We start from the raw sequence: 23,775 nt of genomic DNA on the forward strand, positions 1-23,775 counted from the left end.
TGCCATAGATGCCTATGGCCATCTGGTCACCACATACACACCTGGTGTCTCTCAACATACAAGAGTGAGAGACTGACATGGATAAATTGGGATCCAAGCCTTACAGAAAAACAACTAAAATTAGTATGCTCAGACTAATCACCTCAGTTAATATTATTAGTTTTGGCAGTGATTCAAATAATACCTGCCTAAAAGGGTAGGTATTGTTATTCTTACTTTATAGATTATTAAGAAAACATTGTGAGCAAGTACTATATCTTATGGTGCAGCACATCTTCTTTTCATCATAAATCAATAGGAATGGTGTCTGTACAGAAATGCAAGTTATATGTGATGAAAATAAGTACATAGATTTTTCTCTATGCTCTTTTCTAAATGCGAAATTTAAGACAATGTTCTAGTTAAAATGCTCAAAACTATTTTAAGTCATATATTTAAGAGCCACTTTTACTTTTTTTGGAGGTCATAGCAGGATATAAAAAATGTACATAGCTTTAAATGAATTGATTTATATATTGACCTTTTCTTTTTTATAATTAGAGTCTTAATTATAGTAATAATCAGTGCTCCCCAAAACCAGCAAGCAGGATTATAAGGAAGTTTGGAAGAATATATTTTAATCTTTAAGACTGAGGTAAGCATTTCTTAATAATGTTGCTCACAGTTAAAGATAAAGTTGGAGTTGTGTGGGGAAGCCACGTTTTAGAGCTTCCAAGAGATATGTATTCACAGAGTTGAATGGACATACATCCACCAGTCAAATAGCCATAGGAGTCTGTGGCTCACACACAACTCTAAAAGACATTAGAGTAATTCTAGAGTTAGCAGAGACTTCGGTCCTCAAAATGTGCTGCATATCCGAATGACCTACGAAGATTGTTAAAGTCTCAATACCCAGAATTCTTGCCAGGACATTTAAATTAGTGTCTCCACCAGTGGGACTCAGGTCTCAGTGTTTTTGTAAGTTCCCCTATTGAGGTCAATGTGGAGTCAAATTTCAAAGCCAGTGGTTTAGACCACAGAGTGAACAAATTCAATCTAATAAATACTGATAGAGCCCTTATGTTGAGTGAAGATTTAAAAGTCATAATACAGCCGAAACCGGTTTGGCTCAGTGGTAGAGCGTCGGTCTGCGGACTGAAAGGTCCCAGGTTTGATTCCGGTCAAGGGCATGTACATTGGTTGCGGGCACATCCCCGGTAGGGGGTGTGCACGAGGCAACTGGTCGATGTTTCTCTCTCATCGACACTTCTAGCTCTCTGTCTCTCTCCCTTCATCCTCTCTGTAAAAATATCAATAAAATATATTAAATAAATAAATAAATAAATAAATAAATAAATAAAAGTCATAATACAAAGGTATCTGTGGGAAACAAGAACTTGTAAAGTCCCAAAGGGCGTACCTAGAGAGATTATTTCTTGTAGAAATAGAAATACATTGTATTTAAGAGCACTTAAGGTGAGGTTAGTTTTGGTCTCAGCATCCCATGTGATGTGAACAGCATTAGCAAAATCTTAAAGAAACAAAAGCACAGAATGTGTTCCTGAATCAATGAGCTCAAATGTTGCTTGAGTGCCTGTTTCCAGTAAAGAAGTTGAATTTTGTAGAAGCAAAAAAAGTTTGGTATAGGATCCCATGAGTGTCATACTGAAGAATTCACAATTGTTTGGATAAACTTTTGAAATGACCTTTTGAAAACATTGTTATTAGTGTCAGGATTTAGAAGAAATATTAGTCTGCAGTGATATAAATATAAAATGAATTGGAGATGAAAAACTTGGACCAAAAATATGTTAGAAGGATAATAATGATAATGGCATGAAATAAAGTTGAGGCAGTGAAAATAAAAAGGAAGAAATGAATGCAATCATAGTATAGCACAAAAATCTATGTTCAGCTATAGCCTAGATGTCCAAGAATTTTCTAGTGCCCAAAGCAGCAGAATAGCAATTAAATATGTTAGTTGGTTTAATAAGATATTACAATAACAATTTAAATGATCTATTTGCTCTAATACTCTAAAACATATCTTAAAATTTATATTCCTACCGTTTTGATATTCAAAAGTACCCGTTGTTACCACAAAATATCAGGGAATTACTCTTTATAGAATGGTTGATTTGTTTCTCCATATATCTAGCTTGGGGGGGAAAACTGGTTTAATTGATTCATCTTATTGACATTATTTCAGTAGAGTAAAAAAGAATGAGTCCTAGAGGAAACAAAGTTTTAGGAAAACTGATAGGTACATCTGATCTTTTGTGCTTTTCTCCAGGTTAAATTGTTCAAGTATATAATATTATCTGTATCATATGTATTATGCCTAAATAATTCACAATATCTAGATTAATCTACAGATGGAAACATCAATACAACTAGAAAAATAATTCTTGAAATTTGTTTGCATTTTATGGAAATTAACTTTTCAGATGACTTATACTTAGGAATAAGATCACCATTTTTCCCCCGATTAGAGAGCTGGTTTTTAATCATCTTCTCTAAAACTTTTGTGTAAGTCAAATACTTCTACTCTATCATAAAGATAAGATGTTATTTTTAACAATCAACATTGGTTAATTTTGGATATGTATGTAGAATGTAATTTTTTACAATATATCCTTACATATAGCAGTTGCATAATTTAGAGGATGGCCTGTCTCTAATTTAATACTGTTCCTAGGGAATAATTGTCCTTCAAACACCTCACTTTAATAGATATACTAGAGACCTGGTGCACAAAATTCATGCATGTGTAGGGTCCCTAGGCCTGGCTGGCAATCAGGGCTGATCTGTGGGGCCACTGGCAGGGCCATCAAGGGGCTCATGCTGGCACCTGCCTTGGCCGGCTGGCCGGTCCCACACCCTGCTGCCACTGAAGCCAGTTGCTTCCATTTGCCACCTTGGCTGGCCTGGGGCCTGTGGGCTGGGGGTAGCTCCTGCATTGAGTGTCTTCCCCCTGGTGGTCTGTGCCATAGCAACTGGTCATTCCACTGGTCAGTCAATTTGCATATTAGGCTTTAATTATATAGGATGCTTTTTAACATTAGCATTAAAATGACCAGAGATAATAATCCATATGAACTCTTTGTAGTGTACAGTTTTATTGAACAAAAATGAATGTAGAAGGAAAGCAGTAGGAAGTGGCATCTTGAGAAAATTTAAAAATGTTTAAACTTTGGAGCTCTGATGTCACACCATAGGACGTCAGAGCAGCTCGGTCGTGCACTAACTCTGTGGTGTACCTGATGGGTCACAGCTTTCACTAGATAACTTACTGCAAAAACTCCATAATTATTCGCTCACTTATTTCCTCACCAAATCTTTCATTCAACAAACATTTTTATTTTTTTAAATATATTTTATTGATTTTTTTACAGAGAGGAAGAGAGAGTTAGAAACATCAATGAGAGAGAATCATCGGTCAGCTGCCTCTTGCACACCCCCCACTGGGGATGTGCCCGCAACCTAGGTACATGCCCTTGACCGAAATCGAACCTGAGACCTTTCAGTCCGCAGGCCGATGCTCTATCCACTGAGCCAAACCAATTTTGGCTCAACAAACACTTTTAAACATCCTATAAGTGCCAGGAACTGAGAATGAATGCAAAAAACAACAACAAATAAAATAAAAACCTGGTGCAGCTGCTACCACTCAGATAATTTAGACCAGCAAAGCAAAGGTGAGACAGCTGCACATAACTAGAGCAAGAGTAAGGGCTATTAATTGAAGTGATTTATTCTCCAACTTGAGTGTGCACCAAAATCACCTGGAAGGCTTGTGAAAACAAGGATCGCTAGGTCCTGCCTCCAGAGTTGCTGATTCAGTAGGTCTGGAATGAGGCCTGAAAATTTAGATTGCTAGCAAGTCCTCAGGTGCTAATGCTGCTGGTCTGAGGAAGCACACTTCCACTGTGCAAACTGCTGCAGTAGAAGCCTGTGAACGGCTGAACATTCTGAAGGTGGTTGGATTGAATCTGTCCAGGCGAGGGGATGATGGTGAGGGACAGCTTCTCCTCAGGAGACTTGAAAGGCTGGATCAAAGTACACAAGGACACTTCAGGCTGAAGAAATGAAAACGGAATTCAAGTCATGTTTACCAAGTTCACCTGTTCATAAACTCACCAGGAAAGCTTGTTAAATTCAAGAGGAGTGAGCCTTAGGAATCTACCTTTGTAGCAAGACCCCCAAGAGAATCTTCTCATGAAGAAAATTTAGGAAACATTGAATCAAGGCAAGGAATATGAAAGAATATATCATTTTCAGAGAAGTCCTGATATAGAATTTTTTTTGATGGTTGGGGAGAGCAGAGAGATAGTAACTCATCTATGACTAGAACACATTGGTTTCCAGTTAAATACAGGTCATCAGTTAAGCTTGAATTTCAGATAAACAATGAATAGTTTTGTGTGTTTTTTTAAATTTGTTTTTAGTATAATATGTCCCATGCAACATTTGGGACATACTAAAAAACAATTATTTGAAATTCAAATTTAATGGGATATCCTATATTTTTATTTGCTATATCTGTCAACTCTAAGACTGTAGGGTGTGTCATGTGGGAAGAGGGAACAGAAGGGATGAAACTGAAACAATATTATATTATCATGTTAAGTGATAACATATATATAATATTATTTTTCAAGGGGGGTGATACAGAGTCAGCATGTAACTAGTGGGACCTAAGTTTCAGGGCCCTTTGCTTACTTGAGTACTTCCAAGGTAGTATGCTCATATTGCCATAGGTTTATACAACATCTGCAAAATGGTTATTTTCTTACAAATGGACTCCAAAACTCTATAGGCTTCAGGCCCCTCAAAATATTTATCTGCCTCTGCATGTGGGACCATCATTAGTATCAGGTAAAACATACAAAGGATATTGGCAAACATTAATTCTAAAATGAAAGTATTAAGTACAATCCATTTGAAGATATATTTCTTCCTGTCTCATTAAGAGGAACTACTTAAACTCCAAATGGCTTCAATACTGGCCTCCTCCTCAAATTAGCCTAGATGGGTACAACTAATTTCCAAGTGAGGTAGAAAGAAAATTCCACTTTCCATGTATTTGATCATGGGAACCTATGCTCACAGGGCATATTAAAGAACTCATGCTATGTGGAGCAATCTTTAGGAAATGTCATATTAGAGAGGTTCATCTCTAATACTGGTGTGCAGATAAACATTTATTAAATTTCTTTTTTTTAATATTTTATTGATTTTTTTTTTATAGAGAGGAAGAGAGAGGGATAGAGAGTTAGAAACATCGGTGAGAGAGAATCATCGATCAGTTGCCCCCTGCACACCCCCTACCGGGGATGTGCCCGCAACCAAGGTACATGCCCTTGACTGGAATCTAACCCCGGACCTTTCAGTCCGCAGGCCGACGCTCTATCCACTGAGCCAAACCGGTTTTGGCCATTTATTAAATTTCTAAGATAAACAGTCTGAACAAGCCTGTATAGAAATTAGTTCTTATTTTCTAATATTGCTGCTTTCTAGATAATCAAGTGATTTATGTTCTTACAGAAAACTATATACTTGAGGGAAAATGACTCATCAGCATGTGTAACTTGATTGAGAGTCTGATTTTGCCCTTTGGTTATAGTAGAAATTCAGAAAATTGGAAGTAAATAAATGGAAACCGAGTTGAAATAGATCAAAAAGAGTAAAATCTGAAGAAAGAAATGTCAAAATGGTGTAGAAAAAAGGGGGTTGGTATTTTATTTTTCATCCGTTTGAAAAATGCTACAGCATTCTAAGATAATTGGGAAATTTTGGTCATAAATAAAACATTTGAGTAAGATTATTTCTCTGATAACTTTATAACTTTTTCTTTAAGAAAAAGTCTATCAACAAAAACAGAATACGTAGTGTGTTGAAAATGGCTGTACGCAGATTTTTGGTCTCAATATCAGAGCTATTGAATTGTGATGTACACCAGAGTAGGGATACTTTTTTAAGCCATAGTGTAGGAAAAGCAATAATTAACAAATCTATAATTCTTTTTTAAAAGTCTACCATTACTAGATCCCCAAAAGGCCACCTTACCTATACAGATAAGATACGACAAAGAATTTATTGAAACTTAGAGTCACACTCAAAATGCCAACGCAAGACAAAGATCTCTTACCAAATGTGTCAATAGTTTTTCTTTATGTATTTTATTTAAATACTTAGAGCACTTATTTTGTTTGATTTTTGTTTTTTAATAATAGGAGGCTGGAACTTTACGTTGACAATGATAGAGAATAATTTTTGGTTGGAAGAAATTTTTCAACAACTGGAAACTATGGAAGTAAAGTGTCATAATGAACCAGCCATATCATTCATTTACTAACCCTCCAGCAAACATTTATTAAGTACTTACAGTGTACCACTTGGACCAAGTGCTGTGCTAGGGACAAAGCAATGATCAAATAACATCTTAATGTCTCACAAAAATATGAAAGTGACTATTATAACTGAAACTGTTGTGTTACAAAACATTGGCAAGAGCAATTTGCCTGCTGTTAACCTAGTCTAAATGTTGTCCAAATTTATGCTAATATTTGTTTGCCATAATAAATAACAGTTATTCTGTTAATTATGTTTGTTGGAAATGCATATCAATTAGTGCTAGTTATGTTTTGGACAAAATGATAAGAAAGGATGGGAAGGACAGGCAGCAATTGAGTATTAACAATGCAGAAAATAAAACCATGACCGTATATATCTTTTTGCTTGTTATCATGCCCTAAAACAAGTTAGTAACATCAAATCTAAGCAACTTCCAAAGCTTATAATATGACTCAAGGGAAGAAATACTGAGAAGTAGAACTGACTCAGGCAAGAACTGAGGCACAGATAAGAAACACACACACACACACATGCACACACACACACACACACACACACACACACACACGCACGCGCGCGCGCGCGGAAAATTGTTTAATGAGAGAATATCAGCATAAAGGAGTCATTTCCTGACTTGCTGCCACCTCCACTCACTTTTACTTAGTGTGTCAATGACTAAGGCATATTCAAAGGGATGGCTAAAGGAAGGAAAAATCATGACTAATTTAGGGAAAAGGAGTTCATATGTGGGTGGAGGAGAAAAATCTTGTTTTTTCTTAGTGCTAGGTTCCAAAGGGCCTATCCAGTTTGTCCTTTAGCATTGGGCGGATTGTGAGATCTCAAGCACTGCACGAAGATGGACATAAAATTTTTCACTAAAATAATGGTTTGAGAGGCATCAAGTAGCACCTTATTTTCTTTTTTGTTCAATTTAGCATGAGATACATCAAACTTTATTCTTCTGTTAGACCCTACTATCTTCGAAAAAGAACTCATCAAAATGTATCTAAAGGGTTTTCAAGTCTAAAAATTATAAAGATCTTACCTAACAAGAAATAATTAATTTTTATAAAGTGTTTTATCACCCCTGTTAATACCTGACTTAATTACCCTGCTTACGTAGGTGAATCTTTAGCACATGGTTCAAATAATCTATTGGTTTACTGTATTTTTACCCTTGGAATGTTAGAAGTTACCTAAAAAGATTTTACCTATGAAAGTAAAATGGTATAAGGAACCAGCCATACCCCCAAAGTGTGTAGTTTTCCTCTCTGGTATATTTATACCGCTCTGCTCTATTAGTAGCCCTGACCCTGCTAAGTAATAGTACCCTGGAAAACTGGAGATAAAAATTGAGAGGAAAAAACCATAAATGAAGGCAGACAGTAAGGAGAATGGGTAGTAAATAATGTGATAAAGAAGAAAAACGGGCCCTGCTTTCTGCAGGGAAGTAAGGAATCTATAAATATATAGATATAAACTCTATATTAGGATTGACAGTGACATAAATCAGACAAATCAGAAGAAATTTCTTATCAACTGAGTTCCAACCTGTTTTTTGTTTCTGTTTTCATGTCCTCAAAATTCTTTGAATTTCTTGTTTTGTGTTGTGGATTTCTCTTTTTATTAATTATTACAATTTTATGTATTTCTTTCATTTATTACCTCAGCTCAGTTTTATATATGATAAGGGAGAGAGAAAATATGTATGTGATTTTTACTTTTAAGTTGCTTGAGATTTATTTGAAGATGTTAAAAGGGAAAATAATCATGAGTGATAAAACACAGAAAATGGTTGATGATAACTTGCATGGTTCAGACCTTGGAATTAAGATAATCTGGGTATCAGAGCCCATTGGCTGGCATTAAAGGGGAACCCAGTATAAAAGAAATGCTACTTCCATCAGGCCTTGAAGATGCAATGGATCTGCTTAAGCAAAGGATCCAGTTCTCCAAAATTGTTGATTGTGGTGCAAGAGGTATGATAGAGGGAAGCCCTACCCAATCTGTGTCCTCCACCCACTAAGTCCTCTCTGAACGAAGCATATCCCCTCTCCCTACCCCCACTTCCATAGGTCTTTGTGCTTGCTATTCTCACCACCCTGAATGTACCTCTTCCCCATATACCCATAGGTATTCTTCACATTTTATTTTGGTTCTATTTAAATATTATGTCATTAGAGAGCCCTTCATAACCATTTAAAAATACAGTCGGCTTCCTTGCCTGCTTGCTATATGGTCTTTGTTTATTGTCTGTTTGTCCCCATTAGATTGAAAGCTCTATGAGGGTAGTTATTTTTTTATTGTTGTTAGTCTATAAAATACTGTAACCCAAGTACCTTTGAATAGTGCCAGGCATACAGGAAGCATGAAATAAATATTTGGGGGAGAGGGAATGGAGGGAAGGGGGGCATAAGAGCAAACTATAAAACAATTTCAGAAGGACCTTGAGAGTTCCAAGTGTTTCATTTACAAAGTTGAAGCCATTTGATGTATGTCATTGTCCAATAAATAATTCAAGGTAGACTTACTAATAAGTTTGAAAATGTCTTGCCTATGAATTCCTTGCCAGGTAATACTAACATCTAGCCTTTCATTTTCCTCAACATTTTATCAGAAGCTTGAATTTTAACAAAAGCCATGGTTTTCTTTGACACGGCAGGAACTGTGTTCCTATTCTAGCTTGTCAATGTGAAGACAAAAAGGGGATATGGTTGAGAAGATGAAAGATTATCATGCAATTGCTATGCTACTTTTTCTGCTCAGCTAAGAAGCTCAAAGATGAGGTACCAAGCCATTTTCAGCTGGAATTTTAGAACTATGTACACAAGCACCCAGAGACAGCCAGACACAAGCATAAGTAAAATATATCATCTGATGCTCAGGAACATTGTCTTCAACCCAGGAAATGAATCATTTATTGGTATTCTACCTGCTGTTTCCAAGCTCATATGAATGATTCATTAATTAGTCTCAAACACAGATGCTGATAATTAAATAACAGGTTCTGTAAGATAATTATCTAGTCCTCTTAATGGCTATAAAAATTAAGGAGACATTTCATAGTTCAAATTCATCAATTCCGGAAGAAATACAGAAAGCATTTTCTGTACAATTGTGATATTTGTGTTATCGTTTTCCCTTTTGCTCATAGTTTCTCATCTTCTACATTTTTTTTGTATTGAACTTCTTTTTTGATTCTTTAATGTCAGCAAATTTATTATTTAATTTCAGCCACAGAAATTCTGACTTAGACGGCTAATGGAGTGAGCCTTGTTCCTTGTCCAAATGTCATTGCTTTTGGTTGCATGCCTTAGGTTATCCATGTTAGATTTTCTCCCAAATAATGTAATTTATGTTGGGGAAGCAGCATTGCACTACTTGTGGCAGAAAATAGTTTATTAATTGTACCACATAGGTTTCAGCATCTGTAAAGTTTCCTCTAAGTTTTGTAGATCATTGTTTCTTGGCATGATAGTTGATGCAATAACTTTTATTTCCATTAATGTTTCCATTTCTGCTTTGTTCTCAGCTGAAATAGCTATTTATATATATTTTTAGCCAGTTGAATCTTGAAGCTGAGGTAAGCTAAACTGATCCAACTTCCTTTCAATACACTACTTTAACTTACTTAAATTATTGATGAAGCAAGGAGATAAGTATTATTATAGAAACTAAATCAGATTTTTTTTTATGTTTGACTCGATTTAAAATTTGGGGTGCCTGCTATAAAATTAAGTAACTTCTGAGAACCTTCCTTCTCCAGTAATCCCTGGGGTCTTTATTCCAGGCTCTCACTTGGTATATAATTTCTAGCATAACACTTCCTAGGGAAGATACAATGAGAGGCCGCCTGGACAACGCTCATGTTTAAATGTCCATAGATGGTCTGCTTCTACCACTCTGGCTTACAAATTGAAACAACTGAAATATGTCAGATGTTTGTGCTTGATTTTGAGTTTAAGATATGAAATGAATGTCTTCCTTAAATATATTATCCTCAGTCCTCAAGGTACCAAAATCGAATTAGTTCTAATTACAGTATGCTAGGAAATGATCATGATGAAATTAACTTTGGGATGTCAGTGTTAAAGTGCCAGCTTGCAAAAGAATACTTAATGACAACCATCAGTGTGTTTGCTATTCGTGGGCTCTGTGCAGTGTGCCTTTACTAAATGGTTTAATTCACGGCATTTCTAGTGCCATCCTCCAATGAAAATGAGAGTTTACAGCGTTTCTATGTGAATACTATTGCAAAGACACAGCAGCACTTTTAACTGAAACACTGTAGGTTACAATGGTTTGTGAATGATATGAAATTGGGTCAGCATTCCAATATAATATGGAAGGAAAAAAAAATGTAATGAAGAAATGTGGCTCATTATATAGGAATACTTCATGCTACTCAGACTCCTCATTTTCTGTTTGGACACAAGAGGTATTCTTCCATCTTGCCGAAAGGCAATAGCCAGGAAGGCACTGGGATGCTGCCTCACTCCAGGATGGAAGTTTTAAGAAGGAAGATGTTTTTGAATGATGTAATATTCCAGAACAGAGGTTAGGCCCTGCAGGAAACTGCATATTGAGTTGAAACTGTATTGTCAATATGTGTCTGTTCTTACTAGTCTGATTTCGTTTATTGTTGATCTGACACCACTTTCTGTAGGCAGCACAATACACCAGCACATGGTTATTACCGCTCTGGTTCAAAACTGTTGAAAGAAAAGAAAAAATAATCATTCTGAAAATATATAAAGCAACAATGCTCATACGTCGTTGTTTTTTCAAGTGGGACAATACTGTGAGAGTTCTTGGGTCTAGGTTGTGTCCAAAAGATCATTTGGCTGGATACAGAAGACTCCCAGTTCCCTGAGCAACTCCGATCATAAATTTCATCATGCTTCAGCTTTTGGCAGGTTTGATTCATTGCCTATTACTAACATCATTATTTAAATATGAATATTGTCCCTTCTTATTATGAAAAGCTACTACAAACATATATGGATTTATATAACTGTTGATGACTATATGCTTTTTTATATTAGAAAACTGTGTGAAAACAAAATTAATCTCATGAATGCTGTTAATTATTTTAACTTTTTTATTAGGTATAAAATGTTCATAAAATTATTCTCTATATAACTTACCAAGATTTATCAGCTTGTGTAATTTTTATAATCAGAGGAGTATGGTTTTCTAATTAAAGTTTTGTCAAAGAAAATGAATTGTGTGTCTCTTTCCTGTCTTGCAAGCATGTTATTAAGATGCCAAAAATACTGTCCAGGCCTACTCTCTGTGGTATGCAAATGAAATTGTATGCAGCCAACACACCTGGATTTGGGGTTATTTTCAATTCCTGTTACTGGGGACAAATAAAGAAAAGAACAACAAAAACCATTCTTATGCATATCAGAATATCATTAGAATAAACTAAAATCAGGAAATCTATGCTGACAACAGTGGAGGCCTAGTCAGTCTTACTTAGAAGTCACTCTTCCTATCTGCTCCCAATCTAGGAAAAGCATTAACAAGATTTCCTCAGCTGTCAAATTCTGCATCTTATAAGCCTTAATAATTCCACTCCAAATGCCAAATGGAAAAAAAAACACCAAAAACCAACTTTACTATTACCAAAAATATAATCGTCAAATCTCAGAATATTCCAGAATATTCTAAGAAATAACAACAAGAGCAACTGTAAAACAAGACAGACACTAAATCACACACACTGGCACTGCCATCGCCAAACATCCCATGAAACAGAGAAGTAAAAAGAAAAATGAATCAGATATAGCTTTTAGTCAGAACTTTTCTGCCCTAAGGACCCCATGTTACCAATTTTCTCAAAGCCGATTATATGAGATAAATTGCAAGATTGATAAGCAAGAGAAACATCATCTCCAAAAACATCAATTTCAGGGCCATGTGTCATTGTAATTTCATTCCTTTGATCTTGAAAGCTTACCATTCTTAGCAGTTCTCTGTCAAGATGCAAAAGTCTCTGGGGAAGATGATACTGCTTTTCTTTGCTAAGGGATGGAGTGTTATAGTTTCTAACTGGGAGAAAAGGAAAAGTTAAAGTGAGTTAAATTTCACCGCTTTTATTTACCAAGGTTCAGAATTTCTTTTTTAAAAAATCAATTAATTATATTTTTCAACACAATGGTCACTTGTCTCACAATAACCAGAGCTGCTTGATTAGAAAGGATAGCGGGCTACTGGGTGGATATTTTAATATGGAAAACACTATACAAGCCATTAGCCATTAGTATTCACCACATTTAAGAACTGAGCTTATAACCTCTGAGTTTGTACATCATTCCTTGTGTTGATGGCAATTAGGCTCTTTCATAGGATTGTGAGGAAATAATTCCACGAACCCACCCAGAAGAGTGCCCCTCCTGGGTTCCTAGTGTCCTATCTCCGTTCATCCCTCTGTGGAAAAGGTCCAAGGGCATCTCCAGCAAGGCCAGGACAAAGGCCAGTGTCCAGAGTTTCTGTTTCATATTAAAGCTTAGTCCTTTGGAGCCCATACAGTCTGCTGTGGGCCTGGTAGCCGCTAGACCCACAGTCACATGCTCCTGGGCAAGAGAGAATGCCTGAACACATGGGGTGACTAAGAGAGAGAGAGACAGGGAGGGAGAGAGATTTTTTTAGAAATACTTTTTATTGATTTATGAGAGGGAGGGGGAAGGAGAGAGAGACAGAAGTACAATAAGGAGCAAGAATCACTAATCAGTTGCCTCTGGCACACCCCCTACTGGGGATTGAGCCAATAACCTGGCCATGTCCTCTTGGTTCATAGGTCGATACTCAACCACTGAGCCACTCCAGCCACGTGAGAGAGATACTTTGTTCACTTGGGATTATAACCAGGAGCTTTTCAAAACAACCAATCAACTACCCAAGCTTTGTGGGCTTGTGATCCCTTCCTCAGGTTAGACTGACAAACACCTTCCCTTGTGACTTCTATTGATCGTGCCCTTACCTCTTCCTACTCTTCCAGACCATCCAGAACCAGAGAGGGGGGAGAGAGGGATGTGAATCCTCAGCAGGGAATGTTATGATCCCCTGGCGTGTACAAAGTTGTAGCTTCCTGGGGGAGCAAACAGGCTTAGTATCTGACTCCCTTTGCTCCATTCTTATTAATATTTAGCTAACTACGGCAACACTTGTACTTCAAATTGTCCACACATGACCAGCAGTGAGTGCTTAGCTAAGCTAAACTGGGCTCATGGTATCCTAATATTTAGGATGAATGGAAATTTTCCCTTAGAGAGTTGATAGCACAGAAAAAGGAAAGTGGCCTATTGGGCAAAAAGATCCCAATAAATGTTATTTGGTAAAGGAACAGTTAAAATTTTTTTAAAGAATCTAGTAGTAAAGATAAAAATAATAATTTTCTAAACATTCTCAAAAAGAACTGTGAGGACCACACATTGATAAAAATCATTCAAATCAGGCAGGAGAGAAAATGAATATATAAGCAATATGCTCATGCAGAAAACATTTCAGATAACATTCCAAAAATATAACTTGCAAATTGCTTGAGCTTTGCACATTCCCAGGGTTGGAAAGCTGACAGTATCAGCAAATGAATAGAAATGAGTCTTGCTGAAGGGAGGTGTCATCTGCAGCCCTGAGAGTCATACATTGTTTTACATCCTCATCATTGATTCAGAACAGTGATAAACCAAGTGTACAACTACTAATAAAGCAGTCGATGTTCCTAAATGTCACAAAGGAAGACACTCAAGCATTACAGGCATAAATATGTTAAATAAGCAAGCATCAGAAACTCAAATGAATCTTGCTGAAAAACACATAGGGGAATTGACTAGAAACTGGGATTTGTAGATGGGGTTAGGAGAAACACCCACACACATACACACACACACACACACACACACACAAATAGTTAAGCCAACAGAGCTCAATAAAGATATGAGAAAGCAAGCTGAGAATGCATATATAGGGTTTATAGGAAATAAATAGGCCAGTGCCATTTTGGGTGACAAGCAGTAGGATATTGAGAGATGAAAATGTGTTTTATATACTGCTGAAATGAGGGAATTGGCCTTTTTCAATCCCCAAAAATGTTTGGGACAAATTGGAAGGATCAATAGTGAGAGAAAAGATGAGAAGCAGCTAGATGAATACATTCATGAGAATGAGCCATGGCTCTGAAAAATTAGCGTAGTGACACACAGTGGCAAAACGAGTTAGAGGGGAAATAGTACATCTGAGCCAGTAACTCCCAAGATATGTACAGCCTGTTCACTCCCAGTTGGGTTTTTATGGTGATAGGTGGTCCAAAAAGCAGTTGATGGCATTTTAAGAGGCAGGGAGTGAGTTTCATTATCTCTACTATGGGAACTGCAGGAGATAGAGGAGATGCTATTTGGTATAAGCAAGGGTTTCTGAACTTTTAGTTGTGGAATTCTTTTTTCTAACAAAGACCAATGCAAAACTGCACTGCAGAGCGAATGAGCACAGCAGCTCTGAGGCCAGGAGCCTGCCACTCCCCGCCCCCCAATTTCATTTCCAACCCCTCAAGCTACCTGGACAAATTTGGAAACCATTGGCAACTGAGAAAATCCCTTCTCTGCCCCTAACTGACTGAGTGACAACAGTTAGCCTACCCCAGTGGTTGGCCAACTTATTAGTCAATAGAGCCAAATATCAACAGTACACCGATTGATATTTCTTTTGAGTCCATTTTTTTAAACTTAAACTTCTTCTAACACCACTTCTTCAAAATAGACTCATCCAGGCTGTGGTATTTGTGGAAGAGCCATGCACACTCAAGGGGCCAAAGAGCCGCATGTGGCTCGTGAGCCGCAGTTTGCTGACCACGGGCCTAGCCTATAGAATGACTGAATTACATTAATGATGCTTAAAGTTTTTTCCATTTTTCTCTTGTCATTACACGTGTAGCCTCTTCAAATTTAGCAAACGAAAACTATCATATCCTATCTTAACAAGTACTAACTGGACTATGCCAGGAATGGAGACCTTTTTCCTGAATGAACTTACACTCCGCACTACCCAGTATTTATTGCCTAACTTCCTACCCAACGTTGAAATCTCCTCTACAAGTATGTAGCTTCTGCTCCCAGGCATCTTACATGGAAGGCTTACTCCCTTGTGAGGCAACAACGTTCATCTCCAAGTAATTGCTAGAAAGCTTCTCTCTATACTGATCTGATATCTAGATGCACCCTTTGGCCCATTCAGGATAAATCTAGCTCATCTTTCAGATACAGATCCGCACGTATTTGATGAGATTGCTCTTGTTCCCCTGAGGACTATTATTACCTTCCAGAAAACAAGGGGAAATAAAATATCCAGCCCCTTCAATTACACTGAGTGGCCAGATTATTATGATCTCTGAATGCATAATAATGTGGCCACTCAGTGTATATCCTATATAATAAAAGGCTAATATGCAAATTGTCCCCTCTACCAGGAGTTCGACCAGTAGGCAGAAAGGCCAACTGCCCATGTCCCCTCCTTCTGGCCAGGCTGGCCGGACACCACCCATGCACAAATTTATGCACCAGTCCTCTAATATAGATATATTTTGAGTGGCCAGATTATTATGCATTCAGAAATCATAATAATCTGGCCATTCAGTGTATTTGCTCAGATGACACAATTTGCCAGCCCTCTTTTGCTGGGTTGGGTTTCCTATTTGCATATTCTCCTGCTCACTAGTGACACTCTGGAAGCAGCTTGCCCAGAACTGGTCACTGAGCTACAGCTGCAGTCTGATTGTTGAATAGTGAGATGGAAACTTGATAACCGTGCATACAGCCTATGGTCATGTTATCTGTCTCAGTGACCAAATCACACTTTTGGTCCACTATCATACCAGTAGAGCACTATTATGTCTCAGAATTACTGATAGAAAACAAGATGCAGAGAGCCCTGGGTGGCCATATTGCAATTAGCTCCTAATTTCTTGAGCAGTTAATGCCAGCCACAGGAGAGAAGCTATTCCCAGTCAGCTTTCCTGACTCAGACACTATGTAATGCCCTTCAAAGATTGGTCCAGGGGCAATTTCAGTGCCCATAGTTCTATCAGGAGCAAGTCATTTACTCAGGCAGCCAATATTTATTGTGCATACCCTCATAATTGGGATGTTGATTCCTGATTCGAATAAATATTTCTAACTTCTAGGAGAAAATGAACACTAGAAAAATCCCACCTTCTATTTCTATTCTGTTCACAAAATCACAGTACATTCAAACGTTTCTCTCTAAAGCACTGCCATATGTACTTATACCCATCCTTTCAGGGGAATCATTATTGCACATTCTGCCTCTGCATCTGACACATACAAGGGGGTCCTGAAGTATTTTTTCCAAGACAGTGAAAGAAGTCATCTTCTAGCTCACATGTGAAAAGCTCCCAGGAGACTTTGCCCCTAATGGCATTGGCTTTCTGGAAGACAAGTTGGCCTTTTGAGTATCCCGGACCTCTGTGCACATCCTGACTCTCTGCAAATCATGCTCTCAAACTGCCTAACAACATAGGTTTTCAAACATTATGTCCCTACAATTTGATGTTCTCTTCCTTCTTTCTTCATTTCTGCTACCTGGAATTTGATCTCTCAGTGTAGTTTAATCAGCGGACATGCATATGTCATTACAGGCTTCGTGGACTAAAGGCACTGCTGTGTAATTTCAGTGTTTCCTTCACAGCCCCTCTGAAGCCTCTGGTGGCCACAGCTGGGCTGTACTATGTGGAGAAGCACTGCAACAACCACACGCTAGCTCCCGGGACTGCTGGTTCCTGGTCCCTGGAGATGCTGTGCTGAAATATTTGTTCAGTTTTTCATTTAGTTGTCTACACTCAGCAGTATTAACTGAGCACCTACTTCATAGTAGGCCCTGGGATAGGCACTAAGCATACATGATAGCAAGGGGAATCTAACATGGTTTCTAAAAGTGCTTAGATGAGTGATATATTATCTGTTGAAGTCTGTACAAAGTGTAGAAGAGCATAAAGGAAAGAATTCAGTTCTATGTGATTGGAGATAAGGAGTGAAATGAGTAAAACTTCACAGAAAACATTTCTCAGCTAGACATACATTCTGGGAGGAAAGAGACCTATTGTGTTGTTTGCTGTTGCTCTCCCTAGACTCATTGCTACTTCATAACTGTAATTTTGCTACTGTTATGAATCATAATGTGCTTTCCGATGGTCTTAGGCGACCCACAGGTTGAGAACCACTGCTGTAGAGCCTGAGACCATCGGAAAACACAGATATTTATTTACATTACGATTCATAACAGTAGCAAAATTACAGCTATGAAGTAGCAACAAAAATAATTTTATGGTTGGAGGTCACCACAACATGAGGAACTGTATTAAAGGGTAGCATCATTAGAAAGGTTGAGAAGCACTGCCCTAGAGCCTAGCAGAGGGTTCAAGTAACAGGAGCTTGAGATCAAAATTGTCTATAGTTCTAAGCAAAGTTATAAGGAAATGGAAACAAAGACTTTTAACAGAAGAAATGGAGCTTGTGACTTCTCACAGGGAGAGGCTGGGAAACTGACTGTCAGGGTCTAGTTAGAATATACTGGATGTAGCCCCTGCCACTGATCTCACCCCTGAATCTCATCACCTTGGCGCCTGGCAGGGAGGTCTGCCTCAGGAACACAAGTTTTCTTTGGTGAACTTGGATTCAAAAAGTAAGGAAACTGTGTGGTCTGAGGGATATTTCCCTCAGGCTATGAGAGAATTGGCTGGGTCACCATCTGTCAATCAAAGTAAAGCAAAGTGTTACTTGGATGTCAGCTGCTCCTGAATGTATCCTTTGTTCTCATTCAGGCTGAGTCTGAAGTAGGGTCAGCACACCTTTCATTCATCAGAAGTAAAAAATGTATAGACTAAGACATCAGAGAGTGCTCTAGTATTGAGGGGAGATTTTAAAAGGGAGATGATGGCAGGTTATGCTCAAAATTTCATAATTCATAACCCTGGGATGCTCTGTCTTTTCTTCCAAGCCCTGTTGGTTAGTGCTGCTCATCTGGAGTTTTCTTTCTCAGCCACTTCCCAATGGGGCTCCCATCCCAAATTCTGGTCTTCACTCAGACCTTTCTTGAAAATTATTGGGGTGATGTTGGTTAATAAGATCATATAGGTTTCAAGTGTACATTTCTATGGTACATGATGTGTATATGGCATTGGGTGCCCACCACCCAAAGTCAAATTATCTTCTATGACCTTCTTTACTCTTTACTACTTCCCCAATCCCTTCAATCCTTTACTTTTTCAAAATCTCCCTGCCATATCCTACCAATTTACTAACTCTAACCCAACTACAGACCTGAAAAGAATCTTCTGGCTAGCAGAGCCCATCCATCTTGGAGATTATAAATAACATTCATAAGAAATGTGTGTTTATCATATGCTACTGAATAACACTGCAAATTGGCTTGACAAAGCTTTCTTTTTACAGTATTTCTTATTTCTATATTTCCATCACTGCAGTATGTCACTATCAGCTATTGTTTATGGATTAAATGCATGAAGTTTGGAATTGGAAATAATCTGGGTTCATTTCAAATCTCATATCTGCCACTCACCTTGGGGGAAACATTTTACTTCTTAATTGCCTTCCTTTCTAATGTCCTAAAGTGGGAATGTATTGATTAAAAAAATATCTATGTGTTGAGAAATGACTATCATTTGTTTATTAGCTTATTAATTCATCAAATATTAATTCCATACATTCTGATTGATGTTCATGGGTTTGTTTGAAGTGATTCATGTAAAATTCTTAATACAGGCTTTATCACGTAAGTGTGGAGTAAGCCATTGTCATTGTTACTATTATTGTTACTTCCATTCTTGAGAAAAGGCCTACAAAAATTTATATTACTTGGAAAACCTATTCCTGTGGATCATTGAACCTGTATCCATATGATCAGCTTGTCTCTGTTTTTGCCTCTCTGTTCTTCCTACCCTCAATCTTGAGAAAACCAGGTATTTTAAACTTTTTGACTGTTTGAACTTGACAATTCTTTCTATACTATCAAAGAGTTAGGAACTAATGACAGTTATTTAACATCAAAACTCTACTGATTTTTCTTTAGTACCTTGAAGTCATAAGTGGAACTCTAGTTATGACTTTTTTGTGGAAAATTGGAAGTTGAGCTATCTAGTTGATAAAATCAGATTCACTAATTTTATTGTCCATGCTATCAGGAAGTAACATATTTTATCAGTAGTTGTGATGATTAATTATTTAAATAATTCCAAAAATTGCCCTAGCCTGTTTTGTTCAGTGGTTAGAGTATTGGTCTTGGACTGAGTTCTCTGGTTCAATTTTCAGTCAAGGGCAGGCATGCACTTCCATTGCAGACTTGATTTCCCACACAGGTATGGAGGCAACCAAATAATATGTCTCTCTCACATCAATTTTTCTCTCTGTGTGTCTCTCCACCTCCCTTCCACTCTAAAAAATCAATGGAAAAAAATATCCTCAGGTGAAGATTAACACAAATAATTCCAAAAACTCAGAATTTGCCTTCCTTTTAACGTAATCTTTCTATAGCACCCCTTTAAGCCAACCCAGATAATGCTGGCTGGAGCCGAGATCAGCTTTCTTCTTGATTACCGAGAAAAAATAAATTATTATTGTTTAAAACCATTAAGTTTTGGGATGATTGTTATGCAATAATAGATAACCAGAACACCATTACACTCTAATATCTAAAATCATACAAAGCAGAGTACCAGGACTAGAATACACTCTGGAGGGTATCAAGGTAGTATTTTACTATTCATAAATCCCATTACTAGGCTCAAAGAAGTGGCTTGTTTATTATCAAGGAGATAGAACTTACACAAGTAGGACAAACATGACTCTCCTTTTTATTAATTTAGGAACTTTTTAATTGGTTGTCTCCATGGTTAATATCTTCTTTTGTTTTATAGAATAAATTTCACTTTTTAAAATCTTCTTTTCCCTAAAATAATTCAAGGTATATTTTTATCCCAATTAAACATTTATAAAAGAAACAATACAAGGTGGGGTAAAAGTAGATTTACAGTTGTTCATGTGGAAGACAATACAATAATTAATAAGAAATAATATAAAGCTGAGACCGGTTTGGTTCAGTGGATAGAGCATTGGCTTGGGGACTGAAGGGTCCCGGGTTCGATTCCGGTCAAGGGCATGTACCTTGGTTGAGGGCACATCCCCAGTAGGGGGTGTGCAAGAGGCAGCTGATTGATGATTCTCTCTCGTCAATGTTTCTGACTCTATCCCTCTATCTTCCTCTCTGTAAAAAATCAATAAAATATATATTAAAAAAAAAAGAAAGAAATAATATAAGAATAAACTCTGTTTTGTCTACTCACAACTGTAGACCTACTTTGCCCAACCTGTGTATTGGTGTGTGGGTGTGTGTGTGTGTGTGTGTGTGTGTGTGTGTTTACTAATATATTTTATTGATTTTTTTACAGAAAGGAAGAGAGAGGGATAGAGTTAGAAACATTGATGAGAGAGAATCATCCATCAGCTGCCTCTTGTACACCCCCTACTGGGGATGTGCCCACAATCAAGGTACATGCCCTAGACCAGAATCAAACCTGGGGCCTTTCAGTCCACAGACCAATGCTCTATCCACTGAGCCAAACCAGTTTCAGTAGGTATGTGTGTGTTTTTTAAACTTTGGTGATCCATAGTTATGACCTGTTCTGCATCATCTACACCAGTGTTTTTCAACCTTTTTTGGGCAAAGGCACACTTGTTTCATGAAAAAAATCACGAGGCACACCACCATTAGAAAATGTTAAAAAATTTAACTCTGTGCCTATATTGACTATATATAAAGTAATTCTCTTGAATAGGAATCAAATAAACACAAAGAAAGTATTTTATAATTACTTTATTATGAAATATTAAGTAAACAAAATAGTGAAAAATTATAAAATTCTTGTCTTGTCTGCACCTACGGCACACCAGGCAACATCTCGCGGCACACTAGTGTGCAGCGGAACAGCGGTTGAAAAACGCTGATCTATACCAAAGCCAAAACAGGCAGAGGAAGGCTTCTTTACATAGTTTCAAGTCAATACTTTTTACCCTTAAGGCAAAGCCGTGACAATTTTCTTAAGAGGGAATTGTGACACAGGGAAAATACCCTGACAGAAAGTGAGAAGCAGTGAAAGCCTGCCTTTTCTAGGTTAATCGGGTGTAGAGAAAGGCAAAGGTAGAGGAAGGTCATGAGAAACATGTGTCCTACCTTCCATTCTCTGTGCCAAAATTCCAGTTGGGAAAGGCATTTTACATAAGCTTAGGGAAAACTGAAAGCCAAGGAGTTTTCTTCTGTTCCATTTTGAAATCTTGGGAAGAGCTTGCTGAAATGGTTGGCTCAAAGCCAGTATGAGGTAGCATAGCACATAGAGCAGCTCGCATAGCCTGCTCAGGGGATGTGGAGACAGAGAAGCTCCTGAGTGCCTTGGGGTTGGAATAAAGAGACATGGGGGGGGGGGGGAGGGCAGTGGTCTGATGGAGCCTGGAAATTGGACCCAAATGACAGAATATTTACTATGGATAGCAAATATGAGATGGACCAGCAGTCAGTGTGAGATGGGACAATTTAGAACTCAACAGTCACTAGTCCAAGAGCCAAACCAGACCAACCACCCCACAGCAAAGGTCCAAAAGGATACAAAATCCCGAGTTTCCCATCATTCACTCAGAGGCCATATGACAGAAAGAAGAAAGGGAAACATCTTAGAGACTATATTTCAAAGAGATCATTTAAACTGACAATGATAGGAAATTAAATGTATTAAACATTTGACCATAGTAAACTATATCAGCTAAAGACACTGACATAATGAGTCAATGTATTCTGCTTTACAGTGAGGCATGAATTCACTAAGAAGATCACAGACAATAAAAGATCAGATTTCATATTAAACATAGTGTGTTTATCACACTGGGTTTATTAATTCTTTTTCATGAAACCTAAAAACAAATGAGACATCGAGGAATAAAGAAGGCACCTGCACAAAAGGGCAGGTGGGACCAGACAGGCAACTACAGCAGACAGATGTCAACGAAATTTCCAAACAGATGGAAATATGATCGCTGATAGCAACATAAAGTGAAGTGGAGAGCTAAAATTGTAAAAAGGCAATTAACAAGAAGAAATCTGATTTTTAGCACAGAACTCTGGAAAATTCAGGTTTGAAGGTACAGGTAACTGCAAGCTGGTGGTGTGAGTGGGTCTAAAAGCAACACTTGATTCATTCACCCACAGTCACCCAGTCATTCTCCAATAGTTCAGAGCTTTCTACTTCCTATGGGCAGATTAGCACCCAGTCGATAACATGACCGGGAAGGCATAAATGCATGGCCTTCCCAGATTCCTTAAATTCCCTGAGCCTGGATTATTTCCTGAGAAAGTGAAATGTATATATGAATTCCACAACACTTAGAGTAGATATAAAAATTAAATGAAAGTGTTGGGAAATATTTACTATGTGCTCAAGCCCATGAGGAGAAGCATAGAATAATACATGGGACAAACATTAAGATGAAATAAAGATAACAAGTGTTAAGAGCCATGGACCTCCAGAAAAAAGAGTAGGAAGCTTTGATGGGTACTGTGTGAGGGTTCTTGGGTGAGGAAGAAACTCGCCTGGCTTGGGAAATGGGTACAATTAGGACAGAGAGCTAAATGAAGATTCCAGGCACACTAATCTTTCATTTTCCTTCTCCTTATCATTCCCTTTTGAGAGATAATGGGAACCCCTTGGGCCCTCTTACACGTAGTTCTTCGCTCTGAGTATCTCAGAATGATGGCTCCTTTATCATGCTCACCTTTTCTCTGCATCTATCTCCAGACCTAATTAGTGCAGCAGTTCAAAGCCAAAAACACTGTTCTCTGTGCTCTTTGAACATCCAAACATCTACCAGGAAATTTCTCTCTCACACATCATTTTTTCATTGATGTCTCATTAGATACATTTCCCATTAATGAATTAAGAGAATTTAATGTTGAATTTATTATAGAAGGACACTTGCTTTCAAATTAAAAACCAATCAGGGCTATAAAGGCAAAAAAAAAAAAATCTTCAAATACTTCTTTCAAAACTCTTCATTTTTCTCTCCTTGTAGTTCATGATTGAATAAAAAATAAATACCTCCTGTTTAGAGCTATAGGAAATGCTTTCCACAATTCATTTAATTTAAACTTTAAAAACACACCATGGGGTAACTACTTCTCTTACCTCTATTTTCCTGGTTAAGAAATTGAGCTTCAAAGAGGTTAAGTAACTTGCCAAGATCACACAGCTGGGTAGAGGTAGAGATGAGGCTAAACTCAGAGCTGATACCCAACCCTATTCTCTCTCTCTCTCTCTCTCTCTCTCTCTCTCTCTCTCTCTATATATATATATATATA

General features: G+C 37.6%; 1 protein-coding gene across 1 annotated transcript in view; it reads right to left on the reverse strand.

Annotated features, from left to right (window-relative positions):
* Nucleotides 1–3,869: 3,869 nt before the first annotated feature.
* OPN5 (opsin 5) overlaps nt 3,870–23,775 on the reverse strand; it is a gene marked incomplete at both ends in the record, with an annotated part of 73,062 nt that continues 53,156 nt past the window's right edge. The window contains one exon of the mRNA XM_084890465.1: nt 3,870–4,061. Within this exon, the coding sequence (XP_084746591.1) occupies nt 3,870–4,061 (192 nt within the window). The remainder of the gene's footprint in view (nt 4,062–23,775) is intronic.

Source organism: Pipistrellus hanaki (assembly GCF_964339955.1).
Source record: "Pipistrellus hanaki genome assembly, chromosome: 7".
NCBI classification, from domain to species: Eukaryota; Metazoa; Chordata; class Mammalia; order Chiroptera; family Vespertilionidae; genus Pipistrellus; species Pipistrellus hanaki.